At 43.1% G+C, this 24,934-nt stretch overlaps 1 protein-coding gene across 1 annotated transcript; it reads right to left on the minus strand.

Annotated features, from left to right (window-relative positions):
- Positions 1–1,141: 1,141 nt before the first annotated feature.
- Positions 1,142–13,815, minus strand: LOC138772843 (lysosomal protective protein-like). The gene is made up of 15 exons (XM_069953565.1): positions 13,744–13,815; positions 13,358–13,521; positions 13,176–13,287; positions 12,934–12,984; positions 11,651–11,737; positions 10,228–10,383; positions 9,989–10,080; positions 7,624–7,708; positions 6,521–6,612; positions 4,014–4,086; positions 3,718–3,866; positions 2,515–2,590; positions 2,126–2,215; positions 1,578–1,679; positions 1,142–1,361 (listed from the first exon to the last, which is right to left on the minus strand). The coding sequence occupies exons 2-15, from the start codon at positions 13,519–13,521 to the stop codon at positions 1,278–1,280; spliced, it is 1,413 nt and encodes a 470-aa protein (XP_069809666.1). The 5' UTR covers positions 13,744–13,815; the 3' UTR covers positions 1,142–1,277.
- Positions 13,816–24,934: the final 11,119 nt, after the last annotated feature.

Below are 24,934 nucleotides of genomic sequence, written 5' to 3' on the forward strand. Positions count from 1 at the left end.
AGCCTGGTCAGCCAATCACTGACTGGAGAGGGAGCAGCCAATCACTGACTGGCCGAGCAAGCTGTCAATCAGCGGGGTCGTGGTATCGGCTGGGAAGAAGTTCCCAGAGGTCGGCAGGGCTTCCAGAGCAGCAATCAGGCACAGGGACGGGTGAGTAGTGGTGGGTATTATGTTCCCCACCCCTGCTTTTTCCAAAAATCATAGCATCCCCGGATATCTCCTTAGCAGTAGGGAATGCACGAATGGGGCAACTGTGATTTTCCGTGGAAGACACTTTGGGGGAAATTTATTCAGGGCGTTGCACCTATTTTTAGGTGAATAATTGGATTGTTTGATCATTTTTTGGTCTAAGTTCTATCCATGAACCAGTATTCAATGGATGAATATTTTTTAGATTTTTTTGTGAATATTCTGCAAATATTCTATTCACAAATATATGAATATTTTGTTAAATTAGTCCTAAACTGTAGAGAAATCAGACTTTTTAGAGTCTTTAGTAAATGTCCAACTTTTGGCTTTAGCCAATGGCGTTATGTAGGCCATATAAAAAAATCAAGTGGACCCTGGTCTTATAACTATAATCTCATGGTACTAGCTCAATCATTTTTAGGGTAGACGAAAGCTGTATGCCTAAAAAGGTTAAAATTTTCTTTCACATAAATGAAAAAGGACATTGCGGCCATTTCTGAATGGATTCAAAGATCCCTAAAGCCTGAGATTTGGCGTAGGGACTCATGTGGGCCAGGTGACCTGCACGTGGTACAAGAGACAATATGGTTTGATCAAATTATATACCAACATCCTGGGGTTGGTTTTTGTAGCCGAGAGGCATTAGCGTCAGCCATAGGTGTGAGGTGCAGCGGCTCCTTTCTCTCCATGTTCATAAATGTAAGACTGATCCTGTTTGTCACTCAACCAGTTGTCGGGTTCTATCAATGACAGGGTAAAAAAGAAGAGAAATGCCAATATGGTTGAAAAAAGTCCATTGCTTTCAACCAAGGGATGGCAAAGTATGTGAATAAAGGGAAGGGGTGGTGGGTAAGGACACACTTATTGGTCTTGCACTGGGTCTTGAGACTGGCACCTTACATGGTATAAAAGGAATCTTACTATTTTTATTACAAGAGAACCATTTATTATTTCTGAGCATAAAATCAAGTATAAAAGCCATCGATAACCTGTAACAATCACTTAGAGTGATAGTAAACTATGAAATATATGTGAACAGTAACATGAAGCAGTCTGGAATGAAACCCTGTGGCCATGACTCAGAAGGTCTAGAAGGGCTCATTATTGATGAATCGTCTGAACATCTCAAAAGCTTCTAAAGGTTTGTCTTCTGGCACCATGTGACCCGCTCCCTGCCAATCAATAAAAGGGAAAAAGTGAAGAAAAGAAAGAAACATGACCACTTGGCCCTCATTGGTGGTCAACGTGTCTTTTTATATAATTTTTGAGAAGACTGTGATAAGGGGCCAAACATTGGGCAATTCAGAGTACGGGAGAGAAATAGAAAATAAAAAAGATTGCATGCAGTTCTGCTATGGCATATAGCCTGAAGTGAGACAAGTCTGTACCTTCACAGTGAGAAGAGTTAGGTTGGTGTATTCGTTTGCATAACCAGCAATCTGTGGAAGCTTTCCATCATTACTTATCCAAGGATGGTATGATCCCTGCGACTAGAGAAGATTGTTAGGTTGGTGGACAGCAGATACAATACTGAGCAGCAGAAGTAGAACTTGGAGATGTTGACAGGGGGGGAATAGCGGGTGAGCAGTGGGATCGGCCTCGGGACCCCTGCTGGGCTCTGGGATATCTGGCGCTCACACGTCACAGTCCAGCTGATAAACTGGCTGATCAGCCAGTCAGTGACTGAGGCGGGACATTGTTCCAGTCACTGATTGGTTGAGTGGCCAGTCAATCAGCCGGAATGGGTATTGTCCCCCCTCGAGTCGTGACGTCATCATGACTCGGGGGAAAATGACTTCCAGCGGAAGTTCTGTAAGCGGTCCCGCCTCTCACCACGGGCACAGGTAAAGGTAAGTTCCTACTGGTTTTCAAATTCCTCCCCCCACCGACAGCCACATTTTAAAAATCGCTGGATTTCTCCTTTAAGTCTAGTTACCTTTAGGTTAAGCGAGTCCACAAACCACTCAATACCCAGAAAGTTACATGCCATGTCTGCATCTCCACTGTACACCAGGAAGCGATACTTCTGCGGAGAAGGACAGACATGTTTTATAAATCTCCCCCATAGTGTAAATATACTGTATAATATATAAATGTATACTATAGCTATCAGTTACTACCAGCCAGACCGCTGCTTTTACAGCTGAGTGGTGGTCGGTAATTTAGACAAAAAGTTGTCAACAATGAGAGGGTAAAAGCAGCATATCAGGAAAAGGAGAAAAGTTAGCTAAATTAATGTATTTGCAAAAAATTCAACATCAGGAGTATAAATATTATAGTTGATATGGGAGTACCCCTTTAAGATACCACTCCAACCTAACTTACCTTCTCATTGAGGAGCTGATGGTATAGGTCACGTGAACTTTCCAGCTGTGTCTCAAAGTTATGGGTTACTTCCTCACTATAGAATAAAAGATGATATATTATTGGGGAATAATAAGTCATCATGGGGCCTTGGTGAAATTGTGAGGGTGCAATTACCTATATTTAGTGTAAATAATAACTATAAGGCTATGTTCACACTTTTTTTTTTTCTTACTTTCAAACTAGCCCTATAAGGGTAAGTTTATGTGTGATCCTCTGATGGCTCATATAATATACTGCTCTGTTACTGTGATCCAGTGTATTATACCTTCCATCATGAATTATCTTCTGACAAGGCCGTACACAAGCATATCCAGGGCAGGCCTGGGGATCGGCCTACTAAGCTCGGAGGTTTCTCTGGTTCTGGAAGTTAGTGTGGTTGCTGTCATATTGATCCCAGCATTGGTGACCCACGTCAGGCAGCTAGGCTGCTGCTATAAGGTTTTGACCTAGCACAGACCCCCTTAGTGACCACCGTACTAAAAAGTGTGGATGGTCAGTAAGTGGTATAGAGCTGTTATTTTTTATTGATACATGCAATTTTTTTTCAAATGCAAATAGATGAATATTCTGCTCTGATTGCTAACTTTAGACTTAGAACGTGGAAACAGCAAGTTCTGGAGTGAGAGACATTACTTGCTGGTAAAGCCCTAATTTAACCCCTAAAGGAAATCTGTCAGCATTATGTAAGGCTCAGACCTAAAAAATCAAGGAGACAGTGCCAAGCCACAGCATGCAAGCCTTGTCCCTCCCACACCTCTCCCTGCCTTAATTGATGGGCCTACAAGGTGCAGAGCTGGAAGCCAAGACTTGAAAGGAAGTACTCCCCTGCTCTGTGGTGAGTCTGTCCATAAGATGTCCAACACGGAGGACCATGCCCTGCCCCCTGTGCCCACCACTGAGCCTCTACGTGCCTCAGGAGGACACTGAGGGGCTAGGTATATGTGCACATGCTCCTCCATGTTGGCCATCTTATGGACGGCCTCACCACAGAGCAGGGCAGCACAGCCTGGAGGAGCTCTATGAGGTACACAGGGAGCTGCTATCAGTAAATAATATAAATACACTTACTTATGCTACACACAAAACTATTTTACTATAAAGTGTCCAACCCCTTTAAGCAGGTGGCACATTTTTCCATATTGAATGCCATATATACGATACCTGCAGATCTCCCACTGGGGCAGCTCATGCGGGATGTGTAATGCTGACCGCACCTCTGGGTTGTTCAGGTAGGTGGTGATGGCCGTGTAATTCACACAAGGAAACCCCAATGATATCCGTTTGTGTAATTGAGAAATATTTCTTAGCCTCTGTTGAACGTGAAAGAAAACAAGAGACAATGACTGTAACATTTATTGGACTGGAGAAGAAGGCTCAGGCAGGGGTTGTCACTCATGTTCACCTGTTGTATCCTATTTGCCTATAGGGTGATTTGTAAATTGTCTCTATGGACTTACCTCACTAAATTGGGAATAACTTTCCATAGACAGTATACCAGGGAAATAGGCTTTAATATGGTCCCCAAAGTCCCTGCAGAAAGAAAAGAAGTGTGGTCTATCATGCAGCAGGTCATTGAACTCAATAAAAAAGAACCTATCACCAGTTATATGCTGCTCCCTATAGGCAAGCAGGTAGACATCTGTCAATCAAGTTGCCGGGGACCACCCCTTATCCCAATTCCCAAAGAACTTTGTTCCCCTTTTTATGAAGGATCTTGATTTTAGGGGGCCAGTTTAGTGTGGGTTATTTAAAAAAAAAAATAAAGCCAATATGGCTCTTTTCTGGGTTGGCTTTTTTTTTTTTTTTAAGCGAGAATGTATGTAAGTGTACTATTAATCCATGCATTTTTGATTGACTGTTGGCTGCCTAAACACAGCATGGATAGATAACTGCCAATCACTAGCTGGTGGGTGGAGTTTTCTGCTTCTCATGAATATCCAGGACTACTGGGCTCATGCACATAATGGAGAGGACTACTTATTGTCCATGTTATTCAGGAGGATATCTCTGAATCAGCTGCAGAGAACAATGTAAGGCCCCCTTCACACGTCCGTGTCAGTTTTTACTGTCAGGAAATCCTGATCAGGAGACCTTAAATGTCATCAGGATAGTATCAGGATTTCCTGACAGTAATCCGTTTTTACCATCAGGAAACCATCAGGAAAAACCTTCAGGATTTCCTGATGAGATAATATTGTCTAGTATGCCAACATAAATCACAGGTACCCGTGTACCTGGATGGCCACAGGCTGCAGAACTACAACTCCCATCATGGCCTACCAGCAGAGCCATGATGGGAGTTGTACTTCTGCAACCTGGATGGCCACAGGCTGCAGAACTACAACTCCCATCATGGCCTGCCAGCAGAGCCATGATGGGAGTTGTACTTCTGCAACCTGGATGGCCACAGGCTGCAGAACTACAACACCCATCATGGCCTGCCAGCAGAGCCATGATGGGAGTTGTACTTCTGCAACCTGGATGGCCACAGGCTGCAGAACTACAACACCCATCATGGCCTGCCAGCAGAGCCATGATGGGAGTTGTACTTCTGCAACCTGGATGGCCACAGGCTGCAGAACTACAACTCCCATCATGGCCTGCCAGCAGAGCCATGATGGGAGTTGTACTTCTGCAACCTGGATGGCCACAGGCTGCAGAACTACAACTCCCATCATGGCCTGCCAGCAGAGCCATGATGGGAGTTGTACTTCTGCAACCTGGATGGCCACAGGCTGCAGAACTACAACTCCCATCATGGGCTGCCAGCAGAGCCATGATGGGAGTTGTACTTCTGCAACCTGGATGGCCACAGGCTGCAGAACTACAACTCCCATCATGGCCTGCCAGCAGAGCATGGTGGGAGTAGTAGCCCTAATCTCACCTGTCCCGGATCCTGCTCTGTCGGGGCCGCGAGGTTGGGGTCCGGGTCAGAGTGCAGTGCTGAGGTCCGGGCAGCGGCGGCGGTCGGAGGTGCGGAGCATCCGGCGGGCGGCCTGGTGGTGAGTTCCCGGGGGGGGGGGGGGGCGGGAGAGAGGGTCAGATGCGGCGGCGGGGGCGGCGGCGGGGTCGCGGCGGAGGTACTGGAGCATCCGGCGGCCGGCCCGGTGGTGAGTTCCCGGGGGGTGGGGGGGGGGGGGCGGGGGGGGTTGAGAGGGTCAGATGCGGCGGCGGCGGGGGGGGGGGGATCTGTAGTGCCGGGCAGCGTGTGCGGTGCGGTGCGGGGGGGATGGGGGTGTGCGGGTGATCGGACGGCGGCCGGGGCTGGCTCTCTACCAGTCCGGAATCGCGGGCACTTTCCTGATATACATCAGGAAAATGCCCGTGATTCCGGCGCTCCCATAGACTTCTATGGGGGCGTCCGTGCCGGATTTCCGGACGAAAATAGGACAGGATCTAAAAAATCCGGTCCTATTTTCCGGAACGGACACCCTTCCGGAAAAATCCGGAAGGGTGTCCGTGTCCAATGTTAGTCTATGAGTCCGGAAATCCGTCCGGATTTCCTGATAGGAAATCCGGACAGATTTTCCGGACGTGTGAAGGGGGCCTAAGTGATACATCATTCTGCTCAGCTTCTCTGTCACTAGTTTATGCTACTCGTCAATGTGATTGTGTACTTGATATCTTTACTCACTTTCATCTGATTGCTGTTTTTCTGGTGACTTCTGGTATTTCTGTTTGGCTCTATCCGTTACTGATATTTTTTGACACAGGCTGATAACTTTGCTTATACCTTGGTGACTTTTGTGACTGATAACTTACTGTACCCCTACTGACATGACAGATAACTTGTCTCTGCTCATTCTGGTTTAAGTAGTCAAGAGGGTGGTCCTTCACAGTGATTGACAGTTCTCTCTATATGCAGGTTAATGCAAACTAAAACCTATCAAGCTTGGTATACTATATTGGCTAGGGCTATAAAATGTTGTTGTTTTTTTCATTATTATTTTACTGATTCGTTTACCTGATCTCTCCAGGTTCTCCCTCCACACACGGCTGATAAAGGTTATACATATTCATTTTTAAGCTATAAACATTATTCATCGCTGAGGAAACCTAGAAAAAGAATCATAATCATCATCATGCTTAAAGAGTATGTGTTAACTACAATTCACGTTCCAAACTGCTGACACTATTACATAGCTGTTAGGTCAAGGAGACACATGGTACATTTCATATATCCAGCTGTGCTTCCAGAATATAGAACAATGCTTTTATTTTATTGTTGAAATTGTGAAAATTATGTTACCAAGCATTGAAGTGTTGTAACGTTTCCTCGCCCCCCACTTCCCACCCCAATCTCTTTCTGGAGCAGCTTCCAACTGTCAATCAATCAGAGCTAGGGATGATAGTGGGAGTGAGGAGGTGCTGCAACCCTTAGCACTTCAGGAGCTTAGGAAAGCCTCTTTAACTATTTGCTCCAGAGAAGGGAAGCATTTGTCTACGTTCTGGAAGCACAGATGGATATATGATAGGTACCTTGTGTCTCCTTGACCTAACAGCTATCTAACAGTGCCAGAAATCTGTCACCTGACTTGCAGGAGACAGATTTAGGGCCCTATTCCACCGGACGATTATCGTTCAGATTATCGTTAAATCGTTCGAATCTAAACGATAATCGTTTGGTTGAAATGCAGTTACCGATTAACGACCGAACGAGAAATCGTTGATCACTTTATAAGACCTGGACCTATTTTTATCGTTGCTCGTTCGCAAATCGTTCATATTGAATAAGACATCGTTCAGTCGTTCGCAATAGATACGAACGCAATAGCGAATAAATAGCGAAGAACAAACGATCGCAATTACGATCATAAGTAACGATCATCGTTCCATGGAAATGAGTGAACGTTTTCAGGTCTTTCGCAATAGCGGTCGTTTGAGATCGTTAATCGTTAACGATACTGCGAACGATAATCGTCCGGTGGAATAGGGCCCTTACTTTAACATTGTAACTTCAGGTGCCGTCTTACAGATGTGGTTGTACATAGCTATGACTTACAGTATGTTTTCTACCATTTACCAGATGTCAATAGCCATAAAAAACTTGGTGGCACCAATACTTACTGCAGCCTGACAGGCCTCATTTTTGGAATGAATAAAATGGCAACCGTCCTTCTTACAGCAAACGGATTCCAGAAGTGACCATGTCCTATAAGAACAAATGGCGGACAAGTGACATTAGACATTATGGCGATGATTTACTAATGTTCTGTCAGAAATTTTTTTTTTCTTTGCCCATTTTCCTTGCTAATAGCACGAAAATGCCAGAAACACAAATTACCCATCACCCAGAAACCAACATATTTCTCAAACTGGTTCTAAACTGGTTCTAAAAATCAGCCTTCTCTAGTGTGGCAAAAGATGGAGTTTTAGTTTTGACTTGGTGGTTTCTGCCTTTTTATAACCAGAGAATATAGGGTGAAAATTTATTAAAGGGTTGTAAAGCAGAACCGGCCCAGTTGCCCCTAGCAACCAATTAGATTCCACTTTTTATTCTATCTTAACAGATTCCTTGGAAAACGAAAGGTGGAATCTGACTGGTTGCTAGGGGCAACTAAGACAATTCTACTTTACACCAGTTTGATAATTCTCCTCCATATTGTGTATGGAAGGATAGGTGCCCCTTAGGCCTCATTCATATGATACGTCCATGTTGTAAGGAATGCTGTGTGAAATATTGGTGTATTTTACTACATATAGTAGACAATATCTCCTACAAAGACCACCAGACCTGGCCCAGGTCCTAACACAGAAATCCTATACAACAAGACCACCACTCTTATGGCAAAATATTGATAACTTTATTTATATCACATATAAAATCACAAACAAATGGAGTAAAATTATGTGAACAAGAGGTACTGTAAAATTTACACAAGAATAATAAGACAAAATGATGAATCTATAAAAGGGAATAAGTATATTGTCTACCACTGGAAATGGTAGATGAATCCCTCTCAGTCCTAACAAACTAGTCTCGGCTGGAATGTACCTGCACAGACTAAGCTAAATGCCTGCCATTTATATAAACGCCTCCCACGTTGGTCACATGATTGCACGCTCTAGCGCGGCGTCCCGACGTCAGACGTGCACCCCCGTGAGCGGGGCGCGCTGACGTCACTGGTCGCATTGCCACAGCAGCGAACCTGTTTACAGCGGGGGTGTGGCGTCTCCCGTATCTCTTTCTATGTGTCTCAGAAGCGTCCTATCTGTGAACCACAGAGCATTCCAACCATTGTGGCATAATACAATTGTATGGGTCAGTGTGGAGAAATAAAGCCAATATTGTCAATTATGAGTACATGGGGTAAAAGTGCATACAAACAATAAATAATTCATCATTGCATAAAAATGTATAAAAGTGTGAACATAAATACATGTAACTGTGCAAAAGACTTATATATCTATTTTGTGCAAATAATTCATTAATATAGCGAACATGGCGTCTCATATAGAAACAGATACGGGAGACGCCACGCCCCCGCTGTAAACAGGTTCGCTGCTGTGGCAATGCGACCAGTGACGTCAGCGGGCCCAGCTCATGGGGGTGCACGTCTGACGTCGGGACGCCGCGCTAGAGCGTGCGATCATGTGACCAACGTGGGAGGCGTCTATACCCCGGTAATCCTCAGTCTTAGTGTATAAGGGGCAGGACAGCAGGGACTAGCACTCCTCTGTGATCAAGCGTAACGCGAAACGTGCGTTAGAGGTGGTAGCACGCAGCTTATATCAGGTACTGTTTTCAGGTCTTTGGGATTGAACTTTCTATGTGACTCAGAACTGTCTATTTACTATTGTACTTTTGTTCATCCGGGACTGGTGCAATGGCAGGCATTTAGCTTAGTCTGTGCAGGTACATTCCAGCCGAGACTAGTTTGTTAGGACTGAGAGGGATTCATCTACCATTTCCAGTGGTAGACAATATACTTATTCCCTTTTATAGATTCATCATTTTGTCTTATTATTCTTGTGTAAATTTTACAGTACCTCTTGTTCACATAATTTTACTCCATTTGTTTGTGATTTTATATGTGATATAAATAAAGTTATCAATATTTTGCCATAAGAGTGGTGGTCTTGTTGTATAGGATTTCTACATATAGTAGACGCACACACTTTAGAAAATCTTTATAGTCCAGGGATGGGGAACCTTCGGCCCTGCAGCTGTTGCAAAACTACAATTCCCATCATGCCTGGGCAGCCAAAGCTAAAGCTTTGGCTGTCCAGGCATGATGGGAATTGTAGTTTTGCAACAGCTGCAAGGCCAACGGTTTCCCGTCCGCGATATAGTCTAATATGGTACTAGTAAGGGAGCAAGTGATGGGGTGGGGTGCTAGCTACAGAGTGCACGGTATATAGAGACATATGGAATAATTGGACATAAAGATCCTCTGCATATATACTGAACAAGTGCTTACTTTTCACTCACTTTTTATGTATCAGACCGTGGTAATATGCAAAATACATAAGGGAGTTGTAGTCCAATATAAAATCTGTAATCCCATTTCCTATAGCAAGGCCCTGAAATTGATGATAAAATACAGAGCTCATGTTATATGTTAGAATCTGTCATCTCCTTCCTGCACGCTGTGGATCTGGTACCCCTCATTACCGGAATAACACCGGTACCAACTCCAATAGTCAAATAAATATAAGATGTCTTCTTACCTTCAGGTTTATACTGCTGTCCTTCATCACTTCCACTGCCAGAGAAGGGACATAAAAGCCGCCATAACTCTCCCCCGCTATGTAAAAATCATTGGCAGTGAACTCAGGATAAATCCGGAAAAAATCCTTCAGTGCCATGTAGTTATCCTGAGCAGTCTGGGAAACAAGAAAAGAAGGGAGAGAGGTCATATAGGCACAAGCATCCTCCTTACTGCAGTGTCTGTGAAACCAATGCAGCAGTTTGTGTGCTTTATGGCAGTAAAGGTGCGGTATTTCAGCAGGGTATGTGTGCTTTATGGCAGTAAAGGTGGGGTATTGCAGCAGGATGTGTGTGCTTTATGGCAGTAAAGGTGGGGTATTGCAGCAGGATGTGTGTGCTTTATGGCAGTAAAGGTGGGGTATTTCAGCAGGGTGTATGTGCTTTATGGCAGTAAAGTTGGGGTAATGCAGCAGGGTGCGTGTGCTTTATGGCAGTAAAGATGGGGTACTGCAGTAAGGTGTGTGTTCTTTATGGCAGTAAGGGTGGGGTATTGCAGCAGGGTGTGTGTGCTTTATGGCAGTAAATGTGGGGTATTGCAGCAGGGTGTGTGTGCTTTATGGCAGTAAAGGTGGGGTATTGCAGCAGGGTGTGTGTGCTTTATGGCAGTAAATGTGCGGTATTTCAGCAGGGTATGTGTGCTTTATGCCAGTAAAGGTGGGGTATTGCAGCAGGGTGTGTGTGCTTTATGGCAGTAAAGGTGGGGTATTGCAGCAGGGTGTGTGTGCTTTATGGCAGTAAAGAAGGGGTATTGTAGCAGGGTGTGTGTGCTTTATGGCAGAGAAATGTTATAGAACAGGGGTGTCAAACTCAAATAGAGATGATTGACAGTGGGGAATTGCAACGCACTGCCGGGTACGTCTCCCTGCTCCTTCTCCTGATCGGTAAGGGTCTCAGTGGTGATGTCAAAAGATTTTTATCATGACAGACATCTCTTAATGTGTGACTCTTTTTGCTGATTATAGTGATTGGTGTTCTAGATGTCTCTAAGACATGTCAAAGTTTTGAATTAAAAACTTTAATTAAAGGGGTAGTTAAAAAAAACTCTTTCAAATCAACTAGTACCTGAAAGTAACAGAGATTTATAATTTACTTCTATTAAAAAAATCTTCAGTCTACCAGTATTTATCAGTTGCTGGATGGGGATCTGTTACTGCTCTGGACAGTTCCTGACATGGACAGAGGTGGCAGTAGAGAGCACTGTGTCAAGCTGAAAGAATACACCACTTCCTGCCGGACATACAGCAGCTGATAAGTACTGGAAGGCTTGATATTTTTTTTAATAGAAGTAAATTAAAAATCTCTAGCACTTTCTGTCACCAGTTGATTTAAAATAATTTTTTTCTGAACTACCCCTTTACTATGTCACTACACACAAGCTCCTACCTGTGTGTCACCAGTTATATAGTTTTTGTCATCAGAATATGAAAATCCAACACCAGCAGGGGATTCCAGGTAGATAACATTTGCAATCTAAAACATAAGAGAAAAAACTATGTCGGGGATTACTAAAGACTGACAATGTATTATGCTGTTCTGATATGTGACTCGCCATTAGCCACACATGTACCACAAATAGAAAAGCAAGTCAGATATGAGTGGGCATATATTACCCCTACAATCAACACCAATTTCTGACATAAATTGTAATAAATCCAGTGGACTGTGTTCCTCCTGCTAAGCTCCAGTCCAAAAATTATTAAGGGCGATGTAAAAAGTTGCATAGTTTTGTGCAACATGAGCATACACCAAAACATCTTCACTACAATAGGTGAAAAGATGTAATGCATGGGGAAAAAATTCCACAAAATGTTAAAGGCGTACTTCAGAGAAAAGTAAAGGCGTCAGAAAGTTATAAAGATTTGTAAATTAGATTTTAAAAGTATTCCAGTACTTATGAGCTGCTGTATGTCCTGCAAGAAGGACAAGTATTCTCTCCAGTCTCACATAGTGCTCTCTGCTGCCACCTTTGTCCATGTCAGGAACTGTCCAGAGCTGTAGTAAATCCCCATAGAAAACCTCTCCTGCTCTAAAAAGTTCCAGACATAGACAGAGGTGGCAGCAAAGACTGGAAAAGGTACATTACTTCCCGCAGGATATACAACAGATGATAAGTACTGGGAGACTTGAAATTTTAATAGATGTATTTACAAATCTGTATAACTTTCTGACGCCAATTGGTTTGGAATCAATTTTTTTTTAACCAGAGTACTTCTGAATGGTTAACACTGCTGCCTTAGTATGTTGAGATCCTGGATTAAAAAACAACCAGGCAGGGGCATAGCTAGGATTCATGGAGCCCCATAGCAAAAAAAAAACTGTACGGGCCCCGATGAATTGTACCACCAGTCCCAAGAAGTATTACTATATACTATATATCACCAAAGCCACAAAGGGAATGTCAACTGCTCAACCAGTGTATTTTATACCTAATTTATTAGTATCTAGAGCTTGGGAGATGGGTGAATAGTAGCCCTAGCATTATTTTCAGCAGTTATATGGACTTTCACCACAGATAATGAGGCCCAGGCACCCTCTCGGTCAGTCTGGTGAGGCGCAAGCATTGCCTTGGTCTGTTGGCTGAGGCTCCAGTAGAAAAAGTTTGAGAAGCACTGGTCTAGTGTGTTCCCAGCTGAGATATGTGAGCGGCCTATTAAGAGAATTATCACCTTATTCCAGGAATATTTATTGTTCTTCAGGGTGCTGCCATCTGGATGAATCTATAAGAACAAGAATGTGAGATAGATAAATGGATAGATAGATAGATAGATAGATAGATAGATAGGAGATAGATAGATAGATAGATAGATAGATAGATAGATAGGAGATAGATAGATAGATAGATAGATAGATAGATAGATAGGAGATAGATAGAGATATTACACAACCAACAGTGATCTACTAGACCCACCAGGAAGGGTCCGTGCTCAGTCAGTAAACCAGCGAGGCTGCTGCAGCCAGGACCTCCATTCAGCCACAAGACCAGAGGACAAGACTTGGGATCTTCCTGACACTCCACAAACCTGCAACGAAAAAGATAGTGGAGATATAGAGAGCGCAGGGCTGGGGGAGTATGGGTCACCGACAACTCACCAATAATGGAGGTGTTTTCCACTTGATGCACTAAGGAATCCAGAAAAGTGGTGAAATGAGGGCTGGTTACTGAGACCAGGGAGGCCGAAGATTTCATCTACCTCGGGAGCGGCCTCTGCTGGAGATATAGCCAGCAACAGGGCACAAAGCAAGACCGGAAACATCTGTAATAGACGGGAGGGAGATCACATCATTACCAAGCTGCGTCTTCTCATAGCCTCATACCTCATTCCAGAACTCAACTTTACACATCTACAGTGTGTTCTATCCAGTATAAGCCCATAGGATAAAATACACATATATTACATAGACTATTTAGGGGAAGATCCCACCAATTTTGGATAAGCTTTAGACAATCTAATGTTTATAGCTCCTCTTATCCTTACCGTCTCCCGGTCTGGGTCTTAGCACAGTATGACTTAGATACATATGAAGTTCGGCTTTATAGACACATGACAATATCCGTTATCGGTCATATGCAGGGAAACCACTATGTGCTTTCATATCCATTATCACTATCACTAAACCCTATCTAACACTTGGCTACAATCCCCAGTAAGGAAAACAGCAGAATAATGTCTAGACATTTCTATTATATACAGGGTTAATATTTCAGGCCATATGACCAGAATCCATGTTATCTAATCATACGTTATGATGTGACTGACCGATAAGCGATAAATAAACTGGCATAACCCCTATATATAATGCTACATACATATAATACACATCGTGAGATAAGTCATATGCATAATCAAATACTATTGTGTTCTCCCAACAGCCAAGGAGTAAGTTGGCATAACTGGGGGCACATGGACTCCCCATATCCATGCCCCTGAGATGGCCGAAGATCATAGAGTTCAACAGAAAATAGTTTTGATTAAATATACTGTATATCAGTCAACCCCAGAACAAACGTGTTATGTTGTGTTAAATATCTACTACGGCTTTCCAGGAAGTATTTGACGGCCCCTATCCTGATATCATGCCAGATGGAGGTGTAGAGGTCTTCTCATCTATCGAGGCCAAAGCCATCCCTCCTCCAGAATAAGACCATGGATCTCTTTAGGAGATCCATCGTGTCGCGGGTGTAGGACTGAAGTGAGACTACAAAAAGTGCTAAGATATTGTCTACATATATGCTGATATTTTGGCTGAAGCCATCCACCCCCAACACAATTAGTCAGCTTTTAAAGGTATCATTGGCCTTATGGACTTTAGGGAGCCCGTAAAACATTTTAGGAGAAAATGGATACTAAAATTTATACTCAGCTTTACTAATCAGTTTTTTTTTACTAATCAATTTTTTAATACTCGTTATTTGGGTCACATGGCAGAACTTTATAACTTGACCGATCATTGAGCAGGGTCTGGCACATTTCGTTATACTGGACATGGCTTAGGACAACTATATTACCACCTTTATCAGACAGTTTGATTGAGATCTCTCTATTACTTGACTTCCATTTCAACTTGGGTGTAATTACGGGAATGTGGTTTATGTCTTAGGTGTAAGATTTCTTAGTATCCGCTAGTTAAGAGGCATCTATGTTGCCTGTATAACAAATGGGTGGTACTTTAATGTTTTTGGAGCAAAAATTGGTGAACAGACCTTGACCCCTTTCAGGCATATTATCCATCAGTAGTGATTCTAGGTCCCTCAACCCAGTCAAGTCTTCCATGTCTAATTCCAGCTCTTGGCATTCACATTTGTCTATGGTTCAAAAGAATTTTTTCCCCTAGTGTTTTAGGCAAAAAAAAGATTCAGATCTTTGACCCCCGTGAAGAGGTCGAAGTCGATTGTTAGCACGAAGGAAATCCACCTATCAATTCTTCAGATGGACGTTTGGTTTTCTTTATATATTGGCTAGCATCACCCCGACTCTGAGTATAGTAAGGAAACATAGAGATAGAATATAAATTGCATGCAGTTCTGCTATGGAATATAGCCTGAGACAAGTCTGTACCTTTACAGTGAGGAGGGTTAGGTTGGTGTATTGCTTTGCATAACCAGCAATCTGTGGAATCTTTCCATCATCGCTTATCCAAGGATGGTATGCATCTCCTCTGTATACCAGGATGCGATACTTCTGCAGAGAAAGAGAGAACACAATTAATAACATCTTAGCCCATTAAAGGGCCCATTGGGTGAGCGGGAGATACAGCAGGCATACGCCAGGGAGAAGGGGTGAATCTGTGGCTTCTCCCTGGCTGTAGGTTTCATAAATGTCCTCCATAGTGGTACCTAACTGCACATAAAGTGGTGCCTTATTACCCAAAGAACAAAGGGAGCAGGCATGTTGAAGTCCAACATTCGCAATAGTTCTCTACACTGACATTTTCCTGGGTAGATATTAAGTGTGCACAGCAGACCAGACATTGGGAAGTGAGTACGTTTTTAGTGTTCATATCCTGTTTCACAGAGTGCTGAAGTACTGTTGGGGTACCCTTTATGTCCATTGTTGCGGAGAAGGTTTGGGTCAAAGCTCATTTTGCTGCGATATTCGGGTATTACACTCAGTAATATACGTGTGTGTATACATCAGATGGTAGAGAAGGTTGTTGGTTGTTAGTTTAAAAAGAGTAGCAAGAAAATTATCTACTGATCTAAGGTTCCTTTTACACTTAACAATCTTCAGTTGTGCATGGCCGCAAACGAGTGTCGATCAGTGAGTTTTTAGGAGGCACGAGGAATCGAGTGGCCGAGCCACACAAACGATCACTGTATTGTTTGTGCAGCCATGTAAAGGTATTGCTATAGGACGCACATGACCTGTTCACACAGGGTCCGTAGTTTGCCACATTACAAAGAATGCAATCAGCGTTTTCTCGCTCCTTGGCTGATCCCTGTGATTTTTACACGGGTTGATTATTGGCTACAGGAAATTTTCTAGAAATTCCTTAAAGGGCTGGTAACTGAGACTCCTGTCTCTGCTGAAGATATAGCCAGCAACAGGGCACAAAGCAAGACCGGAAACATCTGTAATAGACGGGAGGGAGATCACATCATAACCAACATACATCTTCTCACCGCCTCATACATAACTCCAGAACTCAACTTTACACACCTGCAGTGTGTTCTATCCAGTGAAAGCCCAGAAGATAAAATACACAAAGCTACATTAGATAATTGTTTGTAGATCCCATCAGTTTTGGTTGAACCATCGGCCAATGTTTGTAGACCCTCTTATCCTACCCGTCCCCTGGTCTTGGTCTCAGTACAGAATGGGTTAGATACCTATGAAGTACAGCTTTATAGACACATGACAATATCAGGGTTTTTTTTGTAGGATTCACTTTGGAATAATATAAATTGTTCAAGACTGCCTCTGATAGTCCTCCATTTGCTAAAAGGGACTGGTCAACCTTCACACTCTCATGTACAGTTGAGTGCTGACTGGTGAGTTGAGGGGCGGCTGCCAGAAGACCAGTGGCATCAGCACAGCCCAACCAGGGAGAAGATGGTGCTGAGAGCAGGAGCCGAGGACTGGAGATGTCTATGGGTTAGATCTGTTGACAGGGGTGGTCCGGTGGGCATAGTAGGGGTAACCAGCAGCCAGTGAGATTTTGGCAGGCTTGGGCTGATTGGTTGCCTTTAAGGAGAAAATCTGGTGCAATGTTTTTGTGGATATTTTTACATTATTGCAGTATCTTAAGGAATCTCAAGTTAAAGCTGAGAAAGGGGATGAGAAAAAGCCCCCCGAATCCAAGGTTTTTGTGTCTTTGCAGCTGTTATGGGTGTGAAAGCCCCCAAGGAGGAAAGGGTTTTTGTTTTGCCTTTAACGACAGACAATGCAAATGGGCTGCCAATTGCAAACACAGATATGAGTGCTCGTTCTGTAACAGGGCTCGTCCAGCATTCAGATACTTCAAAAAAAGCTAACCAAACCAACCCAACCCAACCAGCAGCCATCTTCTACCAAATAGGCACTTTCCAAGAGCATTGACTCCAGTGAAGTTAGCATACATGCTTCCCTGGCCAACTCGATATCCAGAAAAGTTAAGTTTGATGGTTGTTGTTTATGACAAAGTTTTTAATGTTCTAGAGGTTTTCGGTGAAGGTTGTATGTGGGTTCAAAGTGTAAAATCATTTAATCTTAATAGGGCAGTGGCTCAGCCAAAAATTAATAAAGCAACATCTGAGGGTAAAATGGAACGTCCGTTCACCACTCCCTTTTTGAGAATTTTAGGTGGATTTAAGGTAGATTCAAGAGTCAGTTATGCATCTTAAACTGTGTTGTGTCTTTGTCGCTTTGGCCGTGGTGCTTTAATGGGCGAAGCGAATGTAAAATCAGCGTTCTGGTTGTTACTTGTGTGTAAGGAGGATTTCCATTCATTCAGATTTCAGTTTCATAGGTTTTGTTTATTTGATAAGGTGTTGAGGGTTGTTTTTTCTTTGTTGAATGGGTAGTTAGGTCAGAGTTTTCCAGCAGTGGGATCCTGCACTACTTAGATGACTTTTTATTTATAGGCAGCGTTGAGTTAGATGATCGTCTTGACCTTTTAAGAACTTTGATGCAGACGTTTGGCAGTTAAAAAAGTTTTTCCATGCAAGTGGAATTTAAATTGCCACACGAGAAAGTTGATAGAATCTTTTGGCTGGTTAGGTAGTTCAAGGCTTAAAATAAAGTGACATTACAGTAGTTTTTATATGGCAAAAAGAGGTCCTAAATCATCTAGAGCACCTAGAGTTAACAAGATCGTTGAAAGATGATTTACATCTGCGGCTTGGTTTCTTATCTACTCTCTACTCTCTTTTCTGGTGGCTTCGGTCATTCGAGGTCATGAATTCAAGAATAGAAGAATTGTGATGAATACTGATAAAAAAGGTGTTTTGTACGTTATGAATTGTATTTCCTCCAAATCAGATCTGGTAGTGAAATTGCTCAGACATCTGGTTTTATTGTGTTTCCTCCTTAATATATGAGTGAAATCTAGGTGTGTTCCTGGAATCTATAAAGATGGTGCAGATTCTCTCTCCCGTTGGTTTTCCAGATTCAGGGAGTTGGTGCATCTGTGGAACCTGTTGTGAGAACGATTGAGCAATAATTTAAGAATTCCGTGGTACCCAGAATGTGTCTTCTTTGAAGAAAAGACTGTTTGTCTAGTGATGTGAAACCGCCCCGTGAATTTGTATCTAAGCTGTTGGATGAGGTCTTTTCGCCGAGTCATGTTGGTAAGTTGGTGGCCGGTGGCCGGGGTGGCTGGTTTTAAGTTACTTAAGGGGTATCATAGAAAGCAGATGGCAGGCTGCAAATGACTTTGCTTAGAAACAATGGTTTGTTGCAGAGTGTAATTGTTTGCTCCCATGTATGCTCATCTAGTTGTGAAGTTTGGTTATTTCATACTGTGTTTTCCTTTGCATTTTTGGCTTCCTTCGAATTGGGGAACTAGTTGCAAAAAATAAGCAGGCGGCGTCTCCATTGTTGTTTTCAGAATGCGCATAGCTTTGCCTTAGGTTTTTATCTCAGTTCGCAGATCCAAGAAGGACCAGTTAGGGGAAGGGTTGTTCGCTGTTGTGAGGGTTAATGCAATATCAGGGGCCCACTTTTGTCCAGTGGAGTTGTTTACTAGTTACCTAGTTACTTCCCTCATTCTTTTAGAATAGGGGCTACAATGGAGGTTGTCCGGGTTGATGAATCAAATCTAGAGGTAGATGGTCGTCAGACAGTTTTGGTTTGTATGTAAGACCCAACCTTTGCATATAATGTTATGTTTCCTTTTAGGTCAAAAGAAGAAGGTAGTGTTGGTCATAGGCCTCTCCTTAGGGGGTAGGAGGGCATAAATACGTATTTATTCAATAAACTTAGGACTGGATAGTTTGTTATTTGGGGTCTTTTGGCTTGGCAGTGGAAGCCTCTATTGGAATCGGTTAATGGATAAAGTTTTAGTCCTTTTCTCCAAGTGGCTTTACCTAGATATCATCACACACGCAGGCGGTAATGATGTCCGGAAGGTTAACACGGTGTCCTGTTGGTTGAATTTAAAGTGAATATACCATCAGGTACATTGCTGCTTAATCGATGGGCACTGGCGCGGAGATGGCGGTGGACGATCCTTTTTTTTTAATGCTGCCCTATTCCTGTGCTCGGTGCCGGTCTTTTCCTGAGCACCAGCCCGCCTCGGAGCACTGGGGGCACTGATGATGAATATGACGGTAAAGAAAATGAAGAAGCAGATCTTTGGACTTAATGTACTTTCCTGCCAAATATGTAATGAAGAAATCCCTTTAAAGCATTTTACCATAATTAATATTAAAAGCTGCCATTTGCCCATTTGGTTAATGAATATCCCTAAGGCTATGTTTGCACAACATATTTTTTTATGACAAGAACGGCCGTTGTTGTTATAGAGAAATGTGTTTCATTAAAGTCAATGCAAACAACAGCCGTTGTTCAATACACTGTGTGCCGTTGTTTGCTACGGTCGTTGAAATGATTCCAATGTCAATTATTTACTGCCATTGTGCATTGATATCAATGCAATTTTCAGTGCAACAATGGCCGTTATTTGACACTCACAACAACAATCGTTGATTTTGAGTGCCAAACAATGGCCGTTGTTTGTACATTGTGTGAACATAGCAAGTCAATTTATAAGGTTAAGGAGAAACTGCACTGAAATAGAAGAATTTGTAAAGGAAGTCACTGAAATACAAGAACAATTCAGAAACGGCGCTTCAATGGAAGTTTGGAATTTGGAGAGTGGGCGGCACAGGACCCAGTAGCGTTGGCGGAACAGGACCTGCAGCGCCGGCAGCATTGTAAAATATTGTTTAATCCTGGACAACCCATTTAATAAAAGACAAACCTCCTAATAATACAAACCCAATTGTCCTATTACCCATTGGTTTCCATCCATGTAAAAAGTGCAAGGGTTGTGTAGGTGCAGGATGTTAAATGGTAAGTGTTACTAGAAATGGGGGAATGAGGGATATAGTGACAATGCTGATACAAAAAACAGATTACATGTAAATCTATAGGAATCATCTGCTGTATAGAATGTCTGAGTAAAATATTATATATAGGACGTAGAAAACGACAATTAACTGTAGAAATTATAATTCCACTATACAGAAAAAGGTGGAGGCTTCTGTAAGGGATTAAAAAAGTTACCCCCCACCGGCGGGGAGGTAGCTTTATTGAACAAAGGTCGAAGGCCGAAACCAATGGATATTCACCTTAAATACCTTATTTCCAAATGGTCTGAACACAGACCTAGAATCTGCAATCTGTAACAACGGCCATTATGTATTGAAAAATTACACTGTATGAACATGGCCTAAAAGGGCAATGCCCCCCAAATTTCTATATTTGTTTCAAACACTCCCCGTCTTTGTCCCTTGACCTACAATCCGCCAGATCAAATCTCTCTTTCTTAAATTCTTCTGGCGACAGGATCCCCCTTACTGTCCTCACCTCCCCTTTGCAAATGTTGTATTTGTTTATTACTTAGTTGTGTATAAAAAAAAAAAATTGGCACTGCGTTGCTGGTATAAAAATTGGCCTGAGTAAGAAGGGAAAAAAAACCAAAAAGACATAGATGCACTTTAACAGTGGTAACAGTGGCTCAGCAGTAGCTATAGGTTGTTAAGTGGTTTCTTGAAGGGGTTATGTGGTGAACAGAAAAGGTCCTAACTCTTCTGCTCTCCGGTGCTCCACTTCCTCCCTCCCATCCTTGCTGAAGAGAGGGGGGTGGGGGATGTTACAGGCGCTATGGGCAATGTGTGCAGAGGAAACTAAATCTGTATGCAAAGATAAATAGTTGCCTGATGTTGCCACAACATCAGTAATATCAGACAGCTATGGGTCATTGCCCGCAACCTCACCCTGAGATCATCCTGGCTGTCCATGAACTTTATGGGGGACATTTGTTGTAGATATATATAATCATATTTCTGTTAACCTTCAGTTCAGGAGAATATTACTGTAGATGACGCTGATATAAATGTAATTTTTCCAAAACACTGTGTATAGCACATGTCTAAGGTGAGAGGCCTCGGGCTTGTTTGGGAAGCAGCATTGAAGCCTAAGGAAGAAATAACCAAGTAAACTATAAAAAACTTTCTATGGAAAATGAGGACAAAGCAAAACGAGACTCAGAGCAGGATCGGACCAGTATATAAGGTATATATATATTATATATGTTACAGCTTTTAGTATAAATGTCTATTATTTATATAACATCAATTTATCCTGTGATCTACAAATATCTTATACTTTCAGGTTGAGTGGGAAGTGAAGGCGTAACCTTTTACCGTTCAAAATCAGGAATGCGATTATTGAATAGTTCTGGCAATTCCGCACACGGCGATACCAAATATATAGATTTTTTTATTAATCAAACAACGCTTTTTTTTTTTAAACAGTAACTAGGAGTCCATCTGTGGAACTTCTATTATAACTATACTGATCTTTCGTAGAGATCAGTGTGGTACATATGTACTGCATTGATCAGTGAGATCAGTGCTTGATTACTATGGGTCCATAGCAATCGAGTGCTGAGTGGGGATCAGTGTCATTGCGGCGCTGAGACCCGGCCAGAAACAGAGATCGCCCCTCCATGATCACATCGCAGGGGAGTGATCTCGCCACTAGACCACCAGGAGGGGGATTTAGGCCTTTTAAATGCAGATGTCAGTTTGGATCAGTGATCAGCCCACGCCCGCTAATGGCTGCCCATGTGGTTCAGAGCAAGGTCACGGAATGACCCCTCTCGCCGCCCCAGGACGTACGGGTAGGTCCTGGGTCGACAATCGGTAAAAGGGTTACTCCCAACTTGCTGAAAGGATCCCAGCTCACAACAGCCAGCTTTCATCTACAAGAAGTGCTTGGGAAGCTGAAAACCGCTGAGCATCTACCCCTCATGGATAAGTGTAAGTATTTGTTCATCAGTATTTCTCATCTGTGTGACCTCCACCATAAAGCTTTGTGGCCTTGCAGGTAAAAGACTCATTCATACTTTTACATGAAATTATGCATCAAAGATAAATGTGGACTATGAATGCCTTGTATACAACAGCTTTGATTTTTAGTTCCATATTGTATCTATTTTGTTGTCGTTTCAAAAGATTTTACAAAATGTACAATTTTTGTCTGACCCTTTTAGAGTGGCGATCTCACAACTTATTCTTTTTATTACAGGGACTGGGACCTGAGCTGGGCCGTGTGCCAGTAGTACACACACATGTACATCCTTTCCCTTAGTTGTCTGAAGTGAATGCACCTTGCCCTTACTGCTGGTGATAGTGAACTGAACATGCTGGCACTGTGCTGGGCAAATGATTTAAAGGACAGTAAAGTAAGGGACTTTGGATGGCATGGGGTAGAAGGGGTTACTTATGCATTGGCTTTGCAAGGTGCTATGTGAGCAAACATGGAAGACAGTAGTCTAATTTAGGAAGAAATATGTTAGAAATCACATAGGCTATAAAACATGTGGGGGAGGGGGGAGTTACCTGCAGTGACAGTGACCGTTAAACTATTTTGTTTTGTTTTTTACATTATTTTTGTTAAAGGAGAAATACGGCCTCAGGCATTTTTTTTACATGGCAGGGCACAGGGGGAAACAACAAATGGCACCAATTTCTCTTAAAAACAGGCACTACGTTTTATTTTTGGGGATGTCTTAATTCTCTCTCCCCAGTCCCCACGGAAAAGAAATAAGACATCCTCCCCGGAATACTCACACCGGGACTAACAGCGCATCAGTGGCGGGATGTGCATCAGGCATGCAACGAGACGTGCGTCAAACGTGTGGAGGACGTGGGGGCCATAGATCAGGCTGCCTGCGGCACCAGCTGTGAAGGTCCACGAGGGGATTAGGTGCTGGGTGGCAGTGGGCAGCCTTACTTTCGGGGGTGCCTTACTTTCAGAGGGTGCCCTAGTTTAGAGTAAGGGGTGCTTTATTTTAAGGGGGTGCCCTAGTTTAGGCTTGAGGGTAGGGTATTTGGGGTTGCCTCATTTTAAGAGGGTGTTTTATTTTCGGGGAAACGCGGTACCCCTCCCCGTGCCCGCGATCCACCATCTAACCAGCCACAGGACCCCTGCTGGGCTCTGGGATCTCCTGTGCTGCCAACATCCCAACCCGGCTGATGGACTGGCACTCAGTCACTGATTGGCTGAGCAGCCAGTCCATCAGCCGGGACGGGCATTCTTTCCCAAGTCGTCACGTCATCACAACTCGGGAAATGCCTAGAAGGATGAAATTACATGTTACTGTGGACCCAGGCTATGAGTACAAGCTGTGTGCACCAGCTACAGCACAATTTTAGCCAAAATATAAGAATATTTTAAAAGATGACACTAATAGACCATTATATATAATACAAGGAGATAAAATACTGCTGTAAATAAGAGCTTGAAAGCAGAAGCTTGGAGGTAAGCGAACCAGATGTGTTACATAGCATATGGCCCGTGTTCTCTAGGTATGGAAGGAATTACTACCTTATTCTAGGAATGTTTTCCGTACGTCAGGGTCCGGTCATCAAAGAGGAAATAACATGAAATCTCCTGTATTCTCAGAAAGGAAAAGGACTAATATTTCATTTGTTGGTATGGTCTGCCAAACCTACCTCAAAGGGACAACGGCAGTACAGGAGAGGACATCATCGGGGGACGTAAACAGAAGCTGCGGACCACCTCAATGGTGCCGGACACCCAAAGCAGGTGACATTCTGCCAATTGGTATGGATATTGTACCTGCTGCTAAGACCGTATAAGTTTGACTTTCTGAACAATTCCAGTGGCCACTTCAGCTCACACCTGATGGTCTTGATGCTTGGACTCAATGGCTTCCTGCTCACTATTACCCCAGACTCTTCTCATCCAAATATTCATTGGATCTCTGGACGTATGATCTACTCCAAATTTTCTGATAGGAATCTTATGGCATGTAGGAAAACCTCACTGAAAACAGCAAGTGATTTGATTACATGGAACTATCCAGGTATGCTCTACATCCAAGGCAGAGGCCCTTGTTACATGTGTTATGAAGTGGAAGACAACCAGAAAGTATATACTATTTAGATGCTACATATGATGCAGACCAGCTCAATGTCATTCTATAAGTTTGAAGATCTTTTCCTGGACGTCCTACAGCAGACCAGAATAGGTTATGTTCCCTTTCAACAAGGCAGTTGAGACATTATTTAGCAGTAATAATCAGTTAAAGTGAAAGCCATCCCTAGGCAACTAGGGAACAGAAAGACATTTTCTGAAAATGTTGGTTAAATGAGACTAATACCTTTTTCTTTTTCTTTCAGGGTTCTGCCTGTGCAGGGATGCGGGCAGTGTGTTTTTGATGCCGGCGTTGGAACTGGAAGTCCCACCCTCTGACGTCACCGGCTCCTTTTCCGGACGAAAATTAATACCCGTAATGAATTTCACATCTGCAACGCTCTAGGGACTTTTGAATGATCCTCCTTAGATGCAGGAGCCGCTTGTTGGTGAGATTTATGTTGTCTCCGCTCTATGCCAGTCTTGGCCGAAACTGGAAGAGACATCAGATGCCAGAGGGACCTGGCACACAGGCAGCCGAGGGTCAGACGAGCAATAAAAGTTCCTACTGACAATGTAT

The sequence above is a fragment of the Dendropsophus ebraccatus genome, chromosome 14 (assembly GCF_027789765.1).
Source record: "Dendropsophus ebraccatus isolate aDenEbr1 chromosome 14, aDenEbr1.pat, whole genome shotgun sequence".
Lineage (NCBI taxonomy): Eukaryota > Metazoa > Chordata > Amphibia > Anura > Hylidae > Dendropsophus > Dendropsophus ebraccatus.